This window comes from Physeter macrocephalus, chromosome 11, assembly GCF_002837175.3.
Source record: "Physeter macrocephalus isolate SW-GA chromosome 11, ASM283717v5, whole genome shotgun sequence".
Lineage (NCBI taxonomy): Eukaryota > Metazoa > Chordata > Mammalia > Artiodactyla > Physeteridae > Physeter > Physeter macrocephalus.
The window spans coordinates 171,869,445-171,889,320 of record NC_041224.1 but is presented as its reverse complement, the minus strand read 5'-3'; the positions used below and the strand labels follow the sequence as shown (position 1 = coordinate 171,889,320).

Genomic DNA, 19,876 nt, shown 5'->3' with positions numbered 1-19,876 from the left:
CAAGGCTGAGGTTTGGTTGAAAAGTGAAAAATTCAGTTAAATGGGTTATTTGGCATCCTGTCGATTTTTTTTTTTTTAGATTAAAATTTGGATTAGAAATTGAGATCTATTTGCCTTTCTATAACTCTACAGAGTCAATCAAACTAAGTTGTAATTGTAGTTAGAATCTAAAATGGATAGCTTAGGCTGAGCTTGCTACAGAGAACAGCAGCATGGTAAAATAATCTTCAGGTCAACCTAACGAAAGATGGGCATTTAATTATCAGAGAATGAACCTAACAAAAGCTTCCATTCTCAGTTTTACATAGCATGAGCTCAGTAAAGAGAGGAACAAAGTCCTCTTTGGCGTGAACAAGAAAGCTTCACCCAAACCCAGTAAACTCTCAAGGCTGGTTATTCAATGCCTTTCTCCTTGTCTCCCTTGCCCGTTGGCTTTTGGCCATTTCATTGTTCACTACCACTTATCACTAAAAAGAAGACAAAACACTTTAAAATGTTAAGAACCTTAATAAAGGCCAGGAGAGTTGAAATTATCTGTTAAATATAGGATTGGGTATGGTGCGTAGGATTTAGTTATCTAGACTAGCTCTCTTTTTTTTTTTGAAGAACAGTGGGGAAAATAAGACGAAATATATGTAAATATTATGGTTATGAAAAATTAACAGTATCTCAATATTTTGGTTTTGTGGACATTGTAATTCCTGGTCATAAAGAAGGCTATTAAAATAATTTCATATAACTGTAGCCAGAAAGTATACTAACCAAGATACAAAAATAGTCCTATCCAAGTGTTGGCCCCCAGAGCATATCACAGTAGTAAACCCTGACATTTTCAAAGTGCGTGCATCTTGCAAAAAGCTTTCACATATATAATCTTGTAATCAAATGACCCATTTAATTAAAAAGGAAAAAAAGAAAAGGCAGGCACTCAAAAGAGCAGAATTGCGGCAGTACTACTGGCTTGAGAAAGTAGTACGTGTGCAGAACGTGGTAACAAAGTTTAGAAAATGCAGAGTGATCATGTTTAAAATAGACATGTCATGGCGGTCAATTCTTACTTTAAAATTGAGGTTAGAGGCAGTTCCATCGTATGAGCATGAGGGTGTGCGGCTGCAACCTGGTGACCCTGCTGACTAAAACACAGAGCTCATATTCCCAAACCTACCGGCAGATCATGACGTCACTAAGCTGACATTTGTTATTACTGTTATTATTACTATCAATAGTCCCTTATTTTTGATAATTCAAAGTTTATAAAACAGAGAATATTGATAATCTGGTGTTTTGTTTTGTTTTCTAATTTGCACCATGAAATCATAGTTCCATTCCCTCCTTTATGCATTTATATCATTTAACCCCCAAAGAGATAGCCTAACATCTGGAATCTGGGTCTTAGAGGAAAACAAACAAACAAACAAACAAAAGAGTTGGACCAGCCGAGATGGAAGAACCGGTGGCTCTATAACACTTGGAAAGTTTAAATAGACTTATTAATTACCTTAGGTTAAAAAAATTGAACCACAGAATACGAGAAAAAATCTATTCCTTCACAAGGAAGCAGAGGGGACACAGAGAAAGTGGCATTCGCTAATCTGAGAGGTAAAACAAGAAGAAAAAGCTTGACCCACCAGTGTCCCAGTTGCTGATGTTATGGGGGGCGCTAGACTGATGTTCCAGCTGTCGCTTCATTAACTGGCTCATTGTCAGAGCTCCCAGGGATCCCCTTTTCATCTGCCTATACTGAGCTATATGGAGGAAATTAGGAGATAATTACTAGGGGGAATAAATTTGCACAGCACACAAAGGCTCTACACATCCATACAGAATCTCAATTGAACCTTCATTGGCCATTCGTCATTGTTTAGTAAGTTGTATGTTCCTGTCCAGATGAAAAAGTAAGGCACTATGCTATTTCTGGTGCCTGTCTTCACTCGATAAAGAAAGAAACAGTGCCTATGAGCACTCATCTGTAGCCTGTAAATATTTACCCCAGTTGCAACAATATGATATTTTCATTTACTTTTCAATTTATATACTCGCCTTGTTCCCAAAAGGATTCAAGACAGATACTACTACTTTGAATTTATAGCTTAACTTTCTTTAATGGAGCTGTGCATACATACATAGTTTCAGTCTCCATTATATCCCTCTGAGGCCCCCGTGCATGTGTGTGTGTTTGTGTATGTACATGCATATTTTGGAGTAGGATGACACATATCAACCCCAATTTTTAGAGAGAAATTGAAGCAAATGAAATTATGTTACTTGGAACCAACCAGCAAATGAGGTGGTCGTAAAACCAAAACATGCTGACTCCAAAGTCAATGCTGTTTTCAATCTCTGTATGAGCCTCTGCCTACTGTTGGAAAAATGTGAATTGAATAACATTCCACAAGTATATTCGAGTACACATCTTTGTTTTAAAAAAAAATAGTGGTAACATTTTTATCTTGCAATTAGGCATTGACAAATATCCCACGATTGACAAGTCACGTACATAAGCATCTCCAAACCGGAAAAACAGTGAAAAGCACTTCTGACAATAGACTGCTGAGTGAGAAAGCAACCTGCCTCCTACCCTCCTATTCCTCCTCAAGTGGTCCCACCAATCCCCGCCACCAGCCCAGTGAGAAAGGAAGAGCATCGCTAACAGGCCTTTTATACATGATCCCAAACAACTGGATATTTGAGAACTTGTGGTTATTCACTCTCTTATAAGGACAATTTCAGAAACTGAAGCTCTGAAATACATGGTCTAGAAGGGGATGGTAGAAACCGAGATGTCTTTATGGCCCTAGAAAGCCTTACATGTTATACACAGGTTTCACAATCATGGTACCAGGGCAGCAACTTGGTGTGATGCGAAATCAATTATGACATTATTTTTAATGTAATTAGCATGCTGTTTGATTCATGGTGGTCATGGCATGTTTAGCTACAAAACAATCAGCTGAGAAACTGAGCAAAAAAGAGGGGTGTGATGAGAATTCTTGTGTCTTTGAGTCCATGTTAACTGAATTCATGGAAATGACTATGCAAACTAATGAAAAATCTGATTCTTGTGGTTGATTGGTAAATTTTGCGATTTCATGGTTCACTTGAAAGTGCAGCTCCAGGTAAAATTCAAAAGCAGAAATCTTTTAGAAAATTTAACAAATTTCAAGTAAAATTCAAAAGCAGAAATCTTTTAGAAGATCCGACAAATTTAAAAATTAGCCCCATCTATCAGGCAAAATCAAAGAAGGGTTAAAAACCTCTAGTGATTGATTAATTTCTCCAATCCTCAGTATTTTTTTAAAGACAGAAGAATTCCCTGAGAGTAAAGTCCCTTAATGTTTAGCTCAGTGTGTAAAGCACCTGGCATTATGTCTCTCAGAACACACCACCAAGAGCTATCCAATACATGCTTTAAATGGAGAGAAGGAGGAAGGTGGAAATTTAATGATGCACTATGTTGAATCCAAAAGGGCTAGATTCAATCATGACTTCAGGATCATGATTCATTGATACATTTATTTTATGATGCATGTAACTAGCACTGAAGTCAAACTGACTTAAGTCATCCTATCTCAAATTATAGCCAACTTGGAATTCTAACTATAACTCACTTTTTTCAGATGACTCATGCAAATTAGGAGGAGAAGATACACTTCCATGATTTTAGGATGTGGACTTAAAAATGGGCATTTTTTCATGTTATAAAACAGATTTTTTTGTGATAAAAGAAGAACAATTAGATTCAGAACGAGGCGTTCTTCTTTGCTGCCCAAAGGGCAAATAACTGTTACTTGAAAATGCTTTCTTAGAATTTCTGTAATCTCTATTATAACTGAATTTGAATTATTCTAAGGCAGTGTGGTATACTAAAAAACACGATGGACTTGAAAAATCAGACAGACCTAGCATCAATTCCTGTCTCTATCACTTAATAGCCATATGACTTCAGGCAAGTCACTTAGCCTCTCTGAACCTCTGTTTCTTAGTCTATAAAACTGGGTCAATAATATCTGCCATGCAGTGCTGACGCGAGGATTTAATAAGATAGCAATGTGTGTAAACCACTTAGCACAGTGCCTGGAACATGGTGTCAAATAATTGGTAGCAGTTATTACTATTATGTCTGTAAATGCCTGGAGAACAAGGGGTGTCTTATTTATTCGCCTTTGATCACCAGTACCAAGCACAGTGCCTGGCACTCAGCAGACACTTAATTAATAGTTGCCGAATGAATGAAAGCATGAATAAATGAATGATGAAGATGATGATGTTGTTCCATACTACCAGTCCAGCATTCAAGTTAAGATCTTTATCTGGTTTTCAGGATCATCTTTATTTCAAAAGACTGTCAAAGGAAAATTCACTAGCCCTTGAGGCAGTGGCCACATGGAACACAAAATATACCAGCACAGATGACAAGGGTTTGCAGAAGTTGCACCACTGTTTGTATCTCTGATTCCTACTGAGAATTTCCCATGCTAAAGTCTTTTAATTGACTCCACTGAGCCAGGTGGACACCCTTATTTTCACCTCAGTGGAACTCAAACTCCTCATGGGCAAAATATAGGACCCAACAAACAAGGCAGTTTCAAAATACTGAATAGTTGCCTCCAGTAGATCCAGTAATATTTCATGCCATTTTAATTTTCCGATCCAAAAGCGCTACATTCAATAATAACTTTGGGATCATGATATATCTGATACATTTATTTGATGATAACTTAGATAAAAATTTTGTCAATGACGGAGGTGATTCAAATCAAACAAAGGTGTTTCATGTAAAATTCTGTCACAGACAATGTTTTTCACTTGTCCCCAAACCAGTTCCATGTTTTATGTTTAGGCTAGTCATACATAATACTTATTTTATTGAATTATCCAGTGATTATACCTTAACAAATTAGGATTCTTGGCCTATCAGTAACTGTACTGATTTATCAAACACTTGAGATGCTGACAAAAGTGGGCCTATGTCTCAGGGTCTCTGAGAACATACAACATAGTGTTACCTAGGAAGCTAACACAACGTTAAAAAAAAAAAAAAGAAAAAAACAATACCAAGAGTGTGAAAATTGAAAACAATGCAGCAGATAATGTTCCAAATCAATGTACAGGTGAAATGATCACCAAAGGAAATCTTACTTGATATTGAAGAATGGCTACTTGTTTCTGGTACACCCGCTTCTAATGTAGGGGCAGATGAGGATTCTCGTGGCATCTCCAAAGCTGAAAGTCCTTTAGTAGCAGGATCTACAAACAGAAATATTATTTAAAACTCAGGACATTGATTAAAAGCAAGTTCAAGAACCTTTTTCATATATTTTCCCCTCTTGCCCACCTCTCCCATTCAAATCATTATATACTTTCTGGCCCTACTAACTACTTTAATGGAATCACATACACACTGGTTTCAGAGTTCCGTGGGAGTTGCTTCCACATTACACACTGCATGTGTTGCTATGCCTCTCAGAGATTAACGACAGCACAATTACAAAGCTAGAGCTCGGCATGCTCATATCACATATCCTTGCACCTTTCCAGGGCTGAATTTCTTTTCATACAAAACCCAAAGACACCTACAGTTGATCCACCTATATCATTCCACCACTCCACCTTTGTCTGGCAATTTCCTACTCATCATTTACATCTCAATTTATATAGACAATTCCTCCTCCAGAAAGGCATCCAGGACCCCCACCCCCAGATTCAAACAAAAAACTGAATCACGTGACCCTCTTATGCAATCCCAGAGCACCCTGTCCTAACCTGTACCAAAATGAACACGCCATAATGTAATTGTCTGTTTACCGGTCTACAACCTTTGCTAAATCATAAGTAATTTCAGAGCAGGGACTGTATCTAACTTGGAATAATTACTTACCAATAACTCAGATTTTCGGTTTTATTAGTTGAGCAAGAAAGACTTGTATCATTTGCTTCTGCTGTTGACAAATGCATCTAAGGTAAACTATTTTCTGCATATAATATTGTCTTTTTAATCTATGAATAATGGGAAACAAGCTGTCCCACATTATTCTAGGTAAAGATTATCCTTTAAAGCTTTTTGAAAAGTTTAGTGGTTTATCATGGCAAACCCCTAAAACTTTTTTATAAACTTCCTTGACATCTTAAGCAACACTCACTGTATATTGAACTCAATGAGCAGCCTGGAATTACCACTATGGGCTTCCATGATTATCACATGTCCACCCTAAATGGCTTCAAGTTCTTAAGCTTCATGATGTCTGTTTCCTCCTTTTCAGGTTATCGGTTGTTTTTCTTGCCACAGAGCAAGTCACCATACATTCACACATACATACAATATAAGTATGCAGATGCTATTCTACTATTGGGTGATCATTAAACTTATTGAACTGTCAGAAATAAAAGTAAAATAGATCCTAGGTGAGGGCTGAGGAGAAAAGCTTTTAAGCACTGATTTTGGAACATCTATTTTTGGTTCTCAGAGGGCTTTCTGAATAGATACATTTGCCAGATAAATACTTTCTTGGTAACAAAAAAAGTATAACTGTTACAATGTTTCCCAAACTCTCCAAATAAAGCATAAAAATAACTACCCATTTAAAATTCCTTAGTGATTAAGCTATTGCTTTTCTCTTAGGTATTCTCCACAAACCACAAGTTTAAAACATGCATAATTACCTGTCTTACCCTTATCTGCTTCTGTTTTACATTTGCTGCCACTCTGGTATAATAATCCCACCGATAATGTAGAACAAGAAAGCTTAAAGGCAAGAATTCTTTAACAGATTATTGAGACTTTTAGAGTCTCGATACGCTTATTAAAATCCTTGGTATCTTTAATTTTAAAGAAACGCCATTAACTGTAAGACAGTTATTAACAATCATTAGTGTACCAAGATTCTTTAAGCCAGGCAATTTTTGCTCAGTCCTAAATCATTTTATGAAGCCTTCCATTTGTATATAGTTTAAGACAACAAATATCTGAATAGAGCTATACACAGCTTAAAAATTTTCTATTCAATTTTTTATACTGATGTGAAGAAAATGTCATGTTATTGATTCATTCATTCATCAAATATTTGCCACCACCCTACTAGGTTCTTGGGATACAATCAAAGAACGAACCAGAGAAAACTTCTTGCCTTTGAGAGAACACTGGGGACAGACAGACAATAATTAACAAACATAAAAGTAAATAAATTATTATATATTAGAAGAATAATTCTTTATAGAAGAGAAACAGAGAAGAGAAAGTGACTCTAAGATGCCAAGTAGGGGTGGAAAGGTGGGGTGTGGTCCAGGCCTCATGGGGAGCCTGATGTTTGAACAGAGAATTAAAAGAAATGAGAGAGGGAGCCAGGCAGGTATCTGGAGAAGACAGTTTCGGGCTGAGGGACGAGCCGGTGCAAAGGCCCCAAGGTAAGAAAATGTAAGGAGTGTTCAAAAAATGGCAGGAGGCCACTGTGGCTGAATAGAAGAAATGTGGAGAGAACCATGCAAAATGAAGTCAGAGAACTAATGAGAATCAGGACCACGTAAAGCATTTTAGGAATTTAAAGGACTTGACTTTTTTTTTTACTGTGAAAGAAATGGGAGCCAATGGAGGGTTTTAAGCGGAGTAATGGTATAATCTCATGTTTCAAAGGATCACGGTGGCTGCTGCGTTGGGAAGATATGAAGGCAATATGGGTAAAAGGCAGGAGCCCAGTTAGGAGGCTACCGCAGTTGAGCCACATGAAAGATGTTAATGGCTCAGACCAGGGTGGAAGCAGGGGAGATGGTGAGAAGGGGTAGATTTTGAAGGTAGATTAAGGTGGCCAGATAAAAGAGGACACCCAGTTAAAATTTAATTTGGGATAAATAAGAGAAAATTTTTTAGTATGAGTATGTCCCATGCAATTTTTGGCAGATGAGGCCCCAATTCTTCACTCCTCTCTGAATCAATGACCGTTGCCATCTAACTTAAAAGTTCCTCCCACTAAAGAGGCAGAGGGTATTTCCCCTCTTGACTTTGGCTCCAGCCAGGTGATTTGCTTTGGCTCATGGAATGTTTGCAGGCATAACATGACCAAAGGCTTGCAAAGCTCCTGTGCAACGGGGCTTGCTCTCTTGTGCCTCTTCCATCACCCTAAGAAAAATATTTCCAGGCTTCATGGGTCCCAGGAGGAGGCTGGCCACCCAGTCCAGCCTAGATTAGCTGATCTGCAGATAGCCTATAGCCCTTGAATTGAATAAATGCTTATTGTTATATGTTGCTGATATTTGTATGTTTATTTGTTACACAGCATTATTCCAGCAGTAGGTACCTAATAGAGTTGCCTCAGTATACAGACAGTATGTAAAACTACAAGAGTAGATGAGATCACCAACACACTGAGTGTAGACAGACCTGAGAAAAGGACCAAGGACAAAGACCCTGGGGCACTCCCTCATTAGGGAGTTAAGGAGGAACCAAAAAAAGAGATTTGAGAAGGAGTGACCGCTGAATATGCAGAAAACCAAGAGAATGTGTATCCCAGAAGCCAAGTGACATGGGGGTGATCAACTCTGTGAACTATTGAGTCAGAAGATAATATCTAAGAGCTGACCATTGGATTTAGCAGTGGAGGCCACTGGTGACCTTGACAAGTGAAGTTTGGGTGAACTCTGGAAGCCTCATAGGAATGATGAGTATTTTTTAGAAAGAATAGTATGGGAGAAAATTGGGAATAGTGATAGTACAGATAACTCCTTAAAAAGGTTTGCTAAAACCTAGAGGGTATTATGCTAAGTAAAGTAAGCCAGACAGAGAAAAACAAATACTCTATGATTTCCCCTATATGTGGATTCTTTTTTTTTTTTTGCGGCACGCGGGCCTCTCACTGTTGTGGCCTCTCCCGTTGCGGAGCACAGGCTCTGGATGCGCAGGCTCAGCCGCCATGGCTCATGGGCCTAGCCGCTCCGCGGCATGTGGGATCTTCCCGGACCGGGGCACGAACCCGTGTCCCCTGCATCGGCAGGCGGACTCTCAACCACTGCGCCACCAGGGAAGCCCTAGATGTGGATTCTTAAAAACAAAACAAGTGAACAAGCAAAACAGAAACAGATTCATAGATACAGAGAACAAACTGGTGGCTGCCAGAGAGAAGGGGGATGGAGGGATGGACAAAATAGGTGAAGAGGATTAAGAGGCACAAACTTCCAGTTATATAAAATGAGTCATGGAGCTGTAACACACAGAATAGGGAATATAGCCAACAATACTGTAGTAGCTTTAAATGGTGATAGATGGTAACTAGACTTATCATGGTGATTATTTTGTAATGCGTATAAACACTGAATTGCTATGTTGTACACCTAAAATTAATATAATATTGTATGTCAATTATACTTCAATAAAAAGGGGGGACTTTTTGCTAAAAGGGAAGAAGGAAATGGGATAATAATGGGGAGAATTAGGATCAAGAGCTTTTTTTAAAAGAGAGAAATACGATGATGTTTGTATATTCAAGTCAAAAATACCTTAGAAAAAACTAAGGGAGGAGCAAGAGGGGAGATTTCTGGGCGTACAGCCTTGAGTAAGTAACGGAGATGGAATCACGTCCACATGTGGAAAGGCTGACTTCAGACCAAAACACAGTTCACTTGCAGCCCCAGCTAGGAAGGCCAGGTGTATGGGTGCAGTTGATGGAAGGGAGGCAGAGGAAGGGGTAGGAGGATGTGGAAATCTCTTCAGATTATGTCACATAGGAAGAGATACTGAAAGTTTGGAAAGAAAAGTAGCTATGAAATAATCAGGAGAGTGGAAACGTGAATGGACCAGGGAAATACGGTGTGATGCCAGGTGGCTTTAAGGACCCAGTTGAGGTTCATGGTCATGAATTTAAAATAAGACCAGTCAATATTGTTACACGTTTTTTTCTCCAGTCACACTCATCTGATAGGTGCAGGTGTTGGTGGATGGAAAGGCAGATTTGACGAGGGTTGTGTTTAGCCAGGCAAGTCTGAAAAAGCAGAGGTCAGGAATGATGTAGGCAAGAAGGGATTGTAATGATTGACTTGAGAAGGGAAGAGACATGAAGAAGGGGAGGAACAGTGAGAGGCAATAAGATCAATAAAGTGCTGTCCAGAGAGAGAGGAAATGGTGATCAGAGAATGGGAGACACTGGACTGACACCATGGACAGGCTGCAGTTATTGATAATAACAAGTTCTGTGATATGACCATAGGAATAAGTAACTGAGTGAGGGTGGAAGATGAAAAAATAAAAGTCTCTGGGGAAGACGAATTCAAGGAACTGAGAAGCCAGAGTGTCAGAAAACACTGTACTAAGACACTGTACTATGTGTATTAATACTGAAATCAACAAGAATTAAGACAGGAATAGTTTAGGAAAGAGTAAAAAGAGCCAGGAATTAAAACTGTCAATAAATGAGAAAGTCAGGGTAAGTAATGTGAGATTCAGAGCTGGGTGTTTTTAAAGACAAGGTGGGAATGGTCTGAAGGGGGAAATGATGAGCAAGGAAGATGCCTACACCCTGGCCCTAGTCCAAGGACACTCTTCCTCGGGGAAGAGCTGGGTTTCCATTAGACTAAGAAGGGAAAGGAAACAGAGCACATGAAGGACCATGACTTTCTGATGGAGGATAAGTTTCAGGAATTGCAATAAGGTGGGAGAAAGGATCTGGACAGGAGATGTGCAACGCCTTATGGAAATTAGAGTGAGAGAGATGAAGGGTGATGTGGGGCTTCTTGCAGGGACTGACATGAACAGAAGCAAAGTACACAATGCCACTAGACTTGGTAGACTCAAGGCAATTAGCAATGGCAAGGCTGTGAGTCTGGGCCTCCCTTGACTACCACTGATAGAGGCAAGAAGGTCTGGGGAAGCCTGAGTCTTACTCTGAGCACATGGCCCTCCTTCCAACACCCGGAAAGGAAGGGTAGCTCTGCATGTCTGTGGCAGGTGGGACACTACGCAGATATAAAATGATTATGACAGTATAACCTATATTATAAAAATTTTAAATACATATCATCTTAATTGTCAGATACTTTCCTTCTTGCTCTGGTAACAAATATATTACTATAATACCAATCTCCTCCCTGGTAGCCTGGGGAACAACCTGACATAAGGATGAATAAAGAAGGCAACACATACACACAAACATACATACCACAACCTATATACAACCTATATATCACATATACCCACCCTATTGACCTCATATAGTTTCTCATATACCCACCCTACAGGCCTTATATGGTTTCTTATATACCCACCTATAGACCTCTATAGTTTCTAGGTCAGTGCTTCGCTCCATCTATATGCAACAATTTTCTTGGCTCCAAATAATAAAAAGGTGTCCCAGTTTCCCTAGAAATCTTCTTACACTTTCTTGTTATTAGGAGAATCTTTTTCTTCCCCCTGCCTGGCTGGAGCATGACCTTTTCCAAATACATTAATGTTCATTTGACAAGTTTTTACAGAGCCCCTTGGAGGTACACAGCTCTGTCCTCTGAGGTAGAGAACAACTGGAAAGCTCAGGAAATGCCCGGGGCGAATAAAAGGGCTGAGCTTGTTCTCTTAGGAGTTGCTTTTGTTATGGAGTAGAGGGAGAAGTGCTGTGTGACCTGGGGCAGGGCACATCACCTCCTCAGAGTGTCAGTGTCCTCTTATAGGAAATGAGGGATTATACTAGAGGTCCCCAAGATTTTTGCCAGTGCTCAATGTCCTGTAGTCTACGAATCTACTAAAATAATCCTCCCTGGCCAATCCCATTTTTTCTAGAGATTCACATTCTTTTTTGTTTTTGTTTTGAAATATGGGCTGAGAAATGAAGAAACATTCTGGTCAGTATTATGACAACAGAGCAGAGAACCGTGTTTTAGGATGAGGTGACCATCAGCTTGTCACTTTTTCAGGTTAATCTTTCTTGGAAACAGTGCCTCCAAGGAAACACAAGAAACGGCATTTGAGGCAGGAAGTGCTCGTACTATAACAACTTCACCATCAACTGGTGACCATGGATTAGAGTCTAGGTTGTAACTGGGCTCTTTTTGGTTCCTGAGGGCACACAATGTCTGCCAGACTGTTGATATTTGCTTAGAATACGTAATCAGTATAGACCCTAAATGATTATACAGTCAATTCTTAATCATTCCAAGCACTCTTTGCTTTATTTTAGCCCTTCATGCTATTTTAGCTGTATCACAATTCACTAAAGTATAGCAGGAAAAAAAAGAAAGCAATAAGAGTTCAATTAATGACTTTTGCTGTTTGAGGAAAACAAAAATGATACTTGGAATGTCTTGATATGAATTAATCATTGCCTCTTGTTGTCAAGGATGATCAAGAATTGAGTGCAGAATTTAGAAACAACGAATACAGAAACATTTATGGAGCCAATAGAACCACATCTGAATCCAACACACTCCAGTAAGCAGGAAGGGTTCAGAGTGATAATGAAGCTATTATAATGTCATTCCGTGACATTAGAAAATTGAGAGTCTGATGCATATCAGTGCCAAGGCCCTAACAAGTAAAATGCAGAAACTTGAACGTGAGGCTGGGAGAAAGAAGGGAGATGCGCTCACCTGGGTCTTTCTGATCTCCCAATTTGTCTAGAATGTTGAAGGAAATGTCAAGGTACTCTCTCTGGATGGCACTGACAGCAATCTTCCTCTGTTTCCTCTGCCTGGGGACGATCTGGATCTTAAATTCAGACTCCTCGGCTCCCTCCTCTTCGGCCTTCCTTTCAGGGTTCTGCTCTGCATCGGATTCAGCACTGGCGTCCGGCTTCTCACTTTCCATCGGATTCTCCAAATCTTCAGGGACTTTGGGGAGGGCAGTTTTTGCCCCTGAACTTGGCATCAGCCCACCGGGCTTCCCTTCCTCAGTGCTGGGCTCAGGGTTATCGTCCAGTGACACCTCAGGGAGAGCAAGCGTCTTCTGAAGAAGGTCTCGTTTTTGCTGAAGCGCGAGCGGGCTGCCACAGGAAAACTCTTGCAGCTCCTCAGGCTTTGATAATTCTTCGGAGTCCGTGGGGGCTTGCAGAGCTATGAGAGGGGAGTCCTTGTCACCTGCCGACTGGTTATTTCCTGAGTCCTTAGAAGAAAAGTCTTTGGAACAGTCTTCCACACTTACTTGCACGAGGGGCGTCGAACTGAGGCTGAGGACAGAGGGGTGGTTGTGGATGGAGGGAGAGGAAGCAGCATTCTTACCAGAGGTACCATCGTCCCCTTGGTCCATGGTCTCCTCTTCATCACTCTCTACTATTCGGAGAGGGGGAAGAGGTTCAAACACAAGGGAGTCGCTGTCCGATGTTGAGAGCGTAGAGTGTTTTTCAGGCCCAGATGTTGAATCTGAGGACAAATCTATCAGATCTAAATCCTCTTTGGGAGCAGGCTTTATTGGGGAATCCACTTTCACCTCAAATGTCTCCATGCAGTTTAACCTAACTTCTGGTATTACAGGCCTCCGAGCTTCTTGAAAACCTTCCAGAGCCGGGTTCTCGGGGATTTCGGCATTGTCAGGCCTCGTAGCAGAATTCTGTCTAGACCGTCCATGGTCATGCTGTCTTTGCAGGAAATAAGCAGCTTGGGCTGGAGGCTTGTCTATGTCACACCGGTCTATGCAGGACTTCCTACGGTGCTCATCTAGTGTAAACAAGAGGGAGTCTGCATTCCCTATATCAAGAGATTTTTGTTTTAAAGAGCGCAGCTTTTTTTTCTGAATGCTTTCTTCTCTCACACAGTGTAGAATGTTGTCTTGTAATGCACCCGTTTCTCTATATTCAGCCAGTTCTATTTCACCTGATTAAAACAGAAAAAGCTAGTACTATTTTACTTGGAGATTTCACCTTTCTCTTCCCCTCAAACTTGGGCATACAATTGGCATCAACCATAATCATAATCCCAGCTCTACCAGAAGGTAAAACTGACTTCCTGGCCAAATTTTCATAAGGTTCATTCTAATTTCAAAAACCAGAAAACTCTGGAATGAGAGAACCCCAAAAGGCAGTTTAAGATCTTATTTCTGAAATCAGGCTTCGGGATAATTCCTAAGCTCTGGTCATTTGTGCACAGGAGAGGGGATCGCTTTTGGCTGAGGCGGATCTAGGAAACTTCATTCAGATTGTGTGGAAGAGAAGCAAACATTTTGCAACAAATCAAATCAAGCAATGGCCCTCTAAGACGATCATGACGTTAATGATGTATCTGTCAATTCACGTATATATATAAGTGCATATATATATATACTGGTTGTGCATACATATATATCAAATCAACGGTATTAAAAATGTGTAGTAACATAATAAAATTAAGATTTCACCCCCAAAAAACGGTAGAGTACAACATTTCTGCATAAAGTTACTAAGAGGAAAAAATTCATACTTCTCTGAACATTCATCTCAACCGGCTGATATTTCACCATTTTGCTGCCGCCTATCCTTTTCAATCTTGCAAAAAAAGTTTGAGACTCTTTACTGCAGGGTCCAGTAGGTGTATCATGAATATCAGATTCATCAAAAACACTATCTTCTTCTAATTGGGGAGAGAAAGTCAAAATTACACTTAAGAGGTTATTCTCTCTTAGGCTGTATCTACACAAGCATTTCATTGAAAGCATTATGGAACACAGCCTGGGGTGGTTCTAAACCAGCCCAAGTCTAGCCTGCCTTGGCATTTCATTCAGGTGTCGAATTATTCATGCGTTGAACAGAGCAACTGTTACAAGTTTGCCCCTCATACTCCATGTCACAGTGGGCAGCATTTTCAAGACAGGCATCTCGATATTCCAATAGGACCTTCATGGGGAAACTTTTCCAATGTACTTAAAACCAGATAACCAATACATGTCAGGAATCTGGGACACTCCTGAAATGGGCCTGCTTTGGATGAATTTTCAGGCTAATTTGGCAAAAGAAAATTAAACAAAATGAGTGGATCTTGCCCCTTCCAAAAATATATGCCTTCCTGGGATTTGAGAACCGGCATAGACACAGCCTAACAGTACATGCACCTTAAACTTTGTGAATGCAAAATACTGTACTCTACATTTGGCAATGAAACACACAACACACAGAAAAAGCTTAGAAAAGCCACTGGTCATCTCAAAAGCTCCACAAATGATTATGGACTGATAGAGTAAACAAAGGAAAAAGAAAACAGAAAATAACATTTCCCCATATTAAAGTAAGAGTTTGCCACAGGTAGCTATTATGAATCCCAGAAAGAATTTTTGACTCTTACGGTCCTGAGGCGCCATAAACAAACTGGTCACTTAGAGTCCTATCAAGCTTGTTTCTATGTTCTCTTCTATCCACATTTGGCTACTTTTAAATCAAAGAGAAACCCAGAAACACCGTAATGAGGAAAAGGTTGCTATTTTGCAACCCATGAAGTCCACTTAATAAATTTTCTTCTTGCATCCTTTAGAAAAGCCAAAGCCATGTACAAAGCAGCAAGAGAAAAGGCTACAAAAATGCATTTACTACCACAGTAAATGGAATTAACCTACTCTTCAAGTTGAACATCATTGAAATCATAGTATTTGGCCTATATTTATATCTACCTAGCTGACAAAATGAGGCTCAGGTGTGATTATGATTGTTTAAGATTTCTTGAGTATAAGGGGAGTACAAGCATAGGGCTAAGTTTTAAGGACCGATCCTGTCTTAAAACACAAGATTCTATAAGCTAATGAAATTTGAAGCAGTACATGTTAGACAAAGTAATCATAACAATCTTTTTGGTCAAATAAAAAAAATAAGCGTTAATGATCAAAATGGACACAAAACTCCCAGTGAACTTCTGTGATGATGAGGAAGCCTATCAACACAATGATCTGTTTTATTGCTTTATTTCCTTTTTAAAAATACTCTCCTTTGAAAAATACAGTTTTTTGAAGAAATCATTGTGTAACTTCCCTTACATAACTTTGAAATAATTCTCAAAATGTACTGAATGAGAGAGATGGAAAGACTTCAAGATGGCTCCTCCCATCCAGAAAGGTTCATCTGGGATTGGCCCAAATACTGAGCCCACATTGACGACATCTATAGTTCAACTGAATCTGTCTAATTTCCCAGAAACTAGGACCTAAGATATTCTTCAGGAAGGATCTGAATGGTACCAGAACTTAATGAACTTAGTTCTGACAGCTCTATCTCTGGCCAACCTAGGCTCTTGGACCTTTTGGCAATAAATGAACAGTGGAACACTGGCTCCAATCCCTCCTATCCAGACATTTCCAGAGCAGTCCCACCGAAAAGGAATCTATTAACATCACAAAGGGCCATGGGGCACTTGGCTTCCTCCCAGGACTGGATTGATGATGTCACCTTTTACGAGTCTAGTCACCCTGCGACATGCACTAAAGACACACACCTTGGCTCTTCAGCTCTCACCTGAAAACATCCAGGCTGGAAGTTTATCTAAAGTTTCATTCTACTGCCTCCTTTGCAGAAGAGCTATCAATATAAAGAGTGTTGATACTTGAAATAATTTAAACCTATGCAGCAAAAATGTTTCATTTCAGTTGCCTTAAATTAATTCTTATTGAATAAGGAGGCTAGGAAAAAGCACTTCAGCAAATTTAGACTCCATTCAAATCTATGAGCGCGAGGTCAGGAGCAAACTAGAGAGGGACAAGATTATGGCTCCACTGAGTGCCGACCAAGATTTACTTCACAGTCCAAAGCAAGATGTTTCCAACATGTAGGAAAAGGTTTACAGAGCCTCCTAAACTAAATAGCAGACAATGTTTTTTAGAAAACACGATTTCTTATGAAGGGGGCTTTAGAAGCATATCAATTATTTCTCGTGAGTGTTCATTTTAAAAAAATGAAAGCAGCAACATTCATGGGAAAGTTGGAAAATTAATGAAGCAGTAGGTCATTTTTTGACTCCAGAATGGTATCTGGGGGGGCTCCTCTATCATCTAAGAAAAACATTGTCCAGAAATGTATTACGTATGCAAGCTAAGTTTGAGATAGAATTGAGATATGTAAAGTACCTTTTTCTTTTTCGCTGTATCTGCTTATGTTACTGTTGTCACTGTACAAAGGTCCTGCCGTGGCATGGGGCTTGCAGCTATGATACTGTGCATTGAGTGTATTGACTGTTATGTGGATCAGATGCAGCAGGACCTTGCTGATATCACAGTCTCGGTATGGATACTGCTCAATAAAATGGAGGGAGAAAAATATAAATGGTTATTTTGAAGGGTAAGTTTTTCCACCTGATCTTGCTAGATATTTTTCTCAGTCTCTTCTGGGTATAATAAAAAGAAAAATATAGAAAAGCAGAAACATAAATTCTTATCATGGCCTTATTTTGACAAGGGACTGTATTCCCTTCCTCTTGCACCGAATCATGGATGGCAACGCATGCCATTTTGTAGTTGTAATTCCTTTCAAGAAAATTACCTGGCATAAACATTTGGCGTATGAATACAATTTTAAATCGTTTTCTTGTTTTCTGACATAATAATTAATACATAGATAAGATATGAGGTTCTGAGCATAAAGAGAGATTATTGATCAATATTAATCAGATTTTGCTTTAAGCATTTTGGAGTATACACTGGCATGGTCTACATTTCTATTTTCATTCCAATGGCTCTTTACTTCTCGACACTAATTGTGTATCATGCATCTTCCTCTGAAGGTCAAATTACTATCCTACAAAGATCTCTTAAATGTTCTAAGAGAATCATTCCACCCCAAAAATGAGTGACTACAGCAACTCACCTTGTAAAGGATGACAAGCAAGGCCTTCAACCACATCTGCCGGATGTGAGGTTTTAGGGACCAGAGAGAACAACGAGGCGGCTGTTGGAAATAATGCCGTAGTTGAGGACAAGAGCAGTACTTGAGCACCTGAACCACCAAGGGGAGAAGGTGTTTTCCCAAATTAATGTTATAGTCCATAACCTGAAATAGGAAAAAACGTAATAACTGAAGGAAAACTATAAAGAGCATTTATAAGCCAAAAGGAAAACTTTGAACCATCAAAACACGGGCGAAATATTTTACAGGTATCTCACAAAATAGTAATAGTAATGGCCAGTACACATAGAGGGGGAAAAGTCCTAGCTCACAAGACATTTAAAAATTTGTAACTTAAATAGTTTTAATCTACTTACCTATTGAATTTATCTACTTAATTATCTGTTGAAAATAAATTTTATCTTTTAAAATGTCCTATTAAGCTATTAACTAGAATTAAACTAGAATCAATGAAAACACATAGTATTGGTAATTATGTAGGGAAATGGGCATTCTCAGACACCACTGGCAAGAGTATTTCTCAATACATTTCTGGGGAGCGATTTAGAAACATGTATTTAGAAGTAGGAAAAAGCACATAGCCTCTAATACAGCAATTAAATATATCCTAAGGAAATAATCTGACAGGCATTCCCAGAGGTATGCATAAAGATATCCAGCATTATAGCCACCGCAAATTGAAAACAACCTCCATATTCAACAATATGGAATTAAATAAAAGATTGTTTATATGACAACAGAATACTGTGTAGCCATTAAATGGAACATGGCACAAATTTATTTACGTGATATGAACTTCATAATAAATTTTAGGTTTAAAAGATACATATATGTATATATATACATATTCATACACACATCAGGCACATATATATATATCAGTATGTATAAATGATCCCATTATTATAAAAAATGTGCACATATACACACATCTGTATGTATGCATGTATATATGAATGTAGGTAAATCTGGAGCCAGTGACATACACCAAAATGTTAGTAGGTTATATTTGTCATGGGTTTCCTGGAGATTTGCATTTTAATTTTTTTCTTATATATCTAAAATAAATATGCATAATGTGAATATAGAAAGAGAGAAGTGAGGGAGGAAGGGAGGTAAAGTTTGGTATCTGAAATGATGTATTCTCTCTCCATCATAGACAGCTGAGTATTAGTGATGATCCATCTAGTTATCAACACCAGCAAGAGACATACATATTGCTCCCCCTTTGCTTCTCTGTGTTCATTATATTAACGATCTATTTGAGCTACATAATAACAGCTACCATCACTGAGTTCCTACCATGAGATAGGCACTGATTAAGGCATTTGCAATAGGTTGTCTCTAATCTTTCCCCCCAAAATCTATTACCAGTGAGCAAAGAAGCAAGGATGCCTAACAGTTAATAACAGCGGCGGAGCTGAAATTCATATCCATTTCTCTCTAGCCCCAAGTTCTACACCCTTTGCAGATTGGGACAGCCATTTCGGACAGTGAGATTTGTAGCATCGGTCAAATTAGGCATATATATACCCAATGATCAGTTACGTCTGCTCCTGGACCCATATCCCAAAGGAATTCTCACATTGGTGAAAAAGGTGCACGTACAGAATGTTCATTGCTGATCTGTATGGGGTGGTAAGGAGTTGGGAGCAATATAAGTGTCCATCACTGGGGGAATGGATAGTTAAATCATGGAAAATGTACACCATGATGTATAATACAGCAGTTAGAAGTAGCAGAGAAACATGAAAAAAGCCAATGATGATAAGGTGACATGAAGTAAGTTGGATGATTAACTCAACTCTCCACTTGAAGCCAAAAAAGGAAAACGATTTAAAAAAAAAAAAACCTACAAACAAAAATTCCACACTCCTTTATTGTTTAATGGGTAGAGTTTCAGTTTAGGATGATGAAAAAGCTCTAGAGATGGATAGTGGTGATGGTTACCTAACAATGTGAATATACTTACTGCCGCTGAACTGTACTCTTAAAAATGATTAAAATGACAACGGAATATTGCTCAGCCATGAAAAGAAACGAAATTGAGTTATTTGTAGTGAGGTGGATGGACCTAGAGTCTGTCATACAGAGTGAAGTAAGTCAGAAAGAGAAACAAA

General features: G+C 39.0%; 1 protein-coding gene across 2 annotated transcripts in view; it reads right to left on the bottom strand.

The window, feature by feature from the left end:
• Positions 1-19,876, bottom strand: part of UNC79 (unc-79 homolog, NALCN channel complex subunit) — a 221,191-nt gene that overhangs the window by 64,188 nt on the left and 137,127 nt on the right. For both annotated transcript variants that reach the window (XM_055088693.1, XM_055088694.1), the window contains 6 exons: positions 17,718-17,900; positions 16,982-17,144; positions 14,359-14,508; positions 12,559-13,776; positions 5,140-5,247; positions 1,629-1,745 (listed from right to left, as the gene is read on the bottom strand). In XM_055088693.1, the coding sequence (XP_054944668.1) occupies positions 1,629-1,745; positions 5,140-5,247; positions 12,559-13,776; positions 14,359-14,508; positions 16,982-17,144; positions 17,718-17,900 (1,939 nt within the window). The remainder of the gene's footprint in view (positions 1-1,628; positions 1,746-5,139; positions 5,248-12,558; positions 13,777-14,358; positions 14,509-16,981; positions 17,145-17,717; positions 17,901-19,876) is intronic.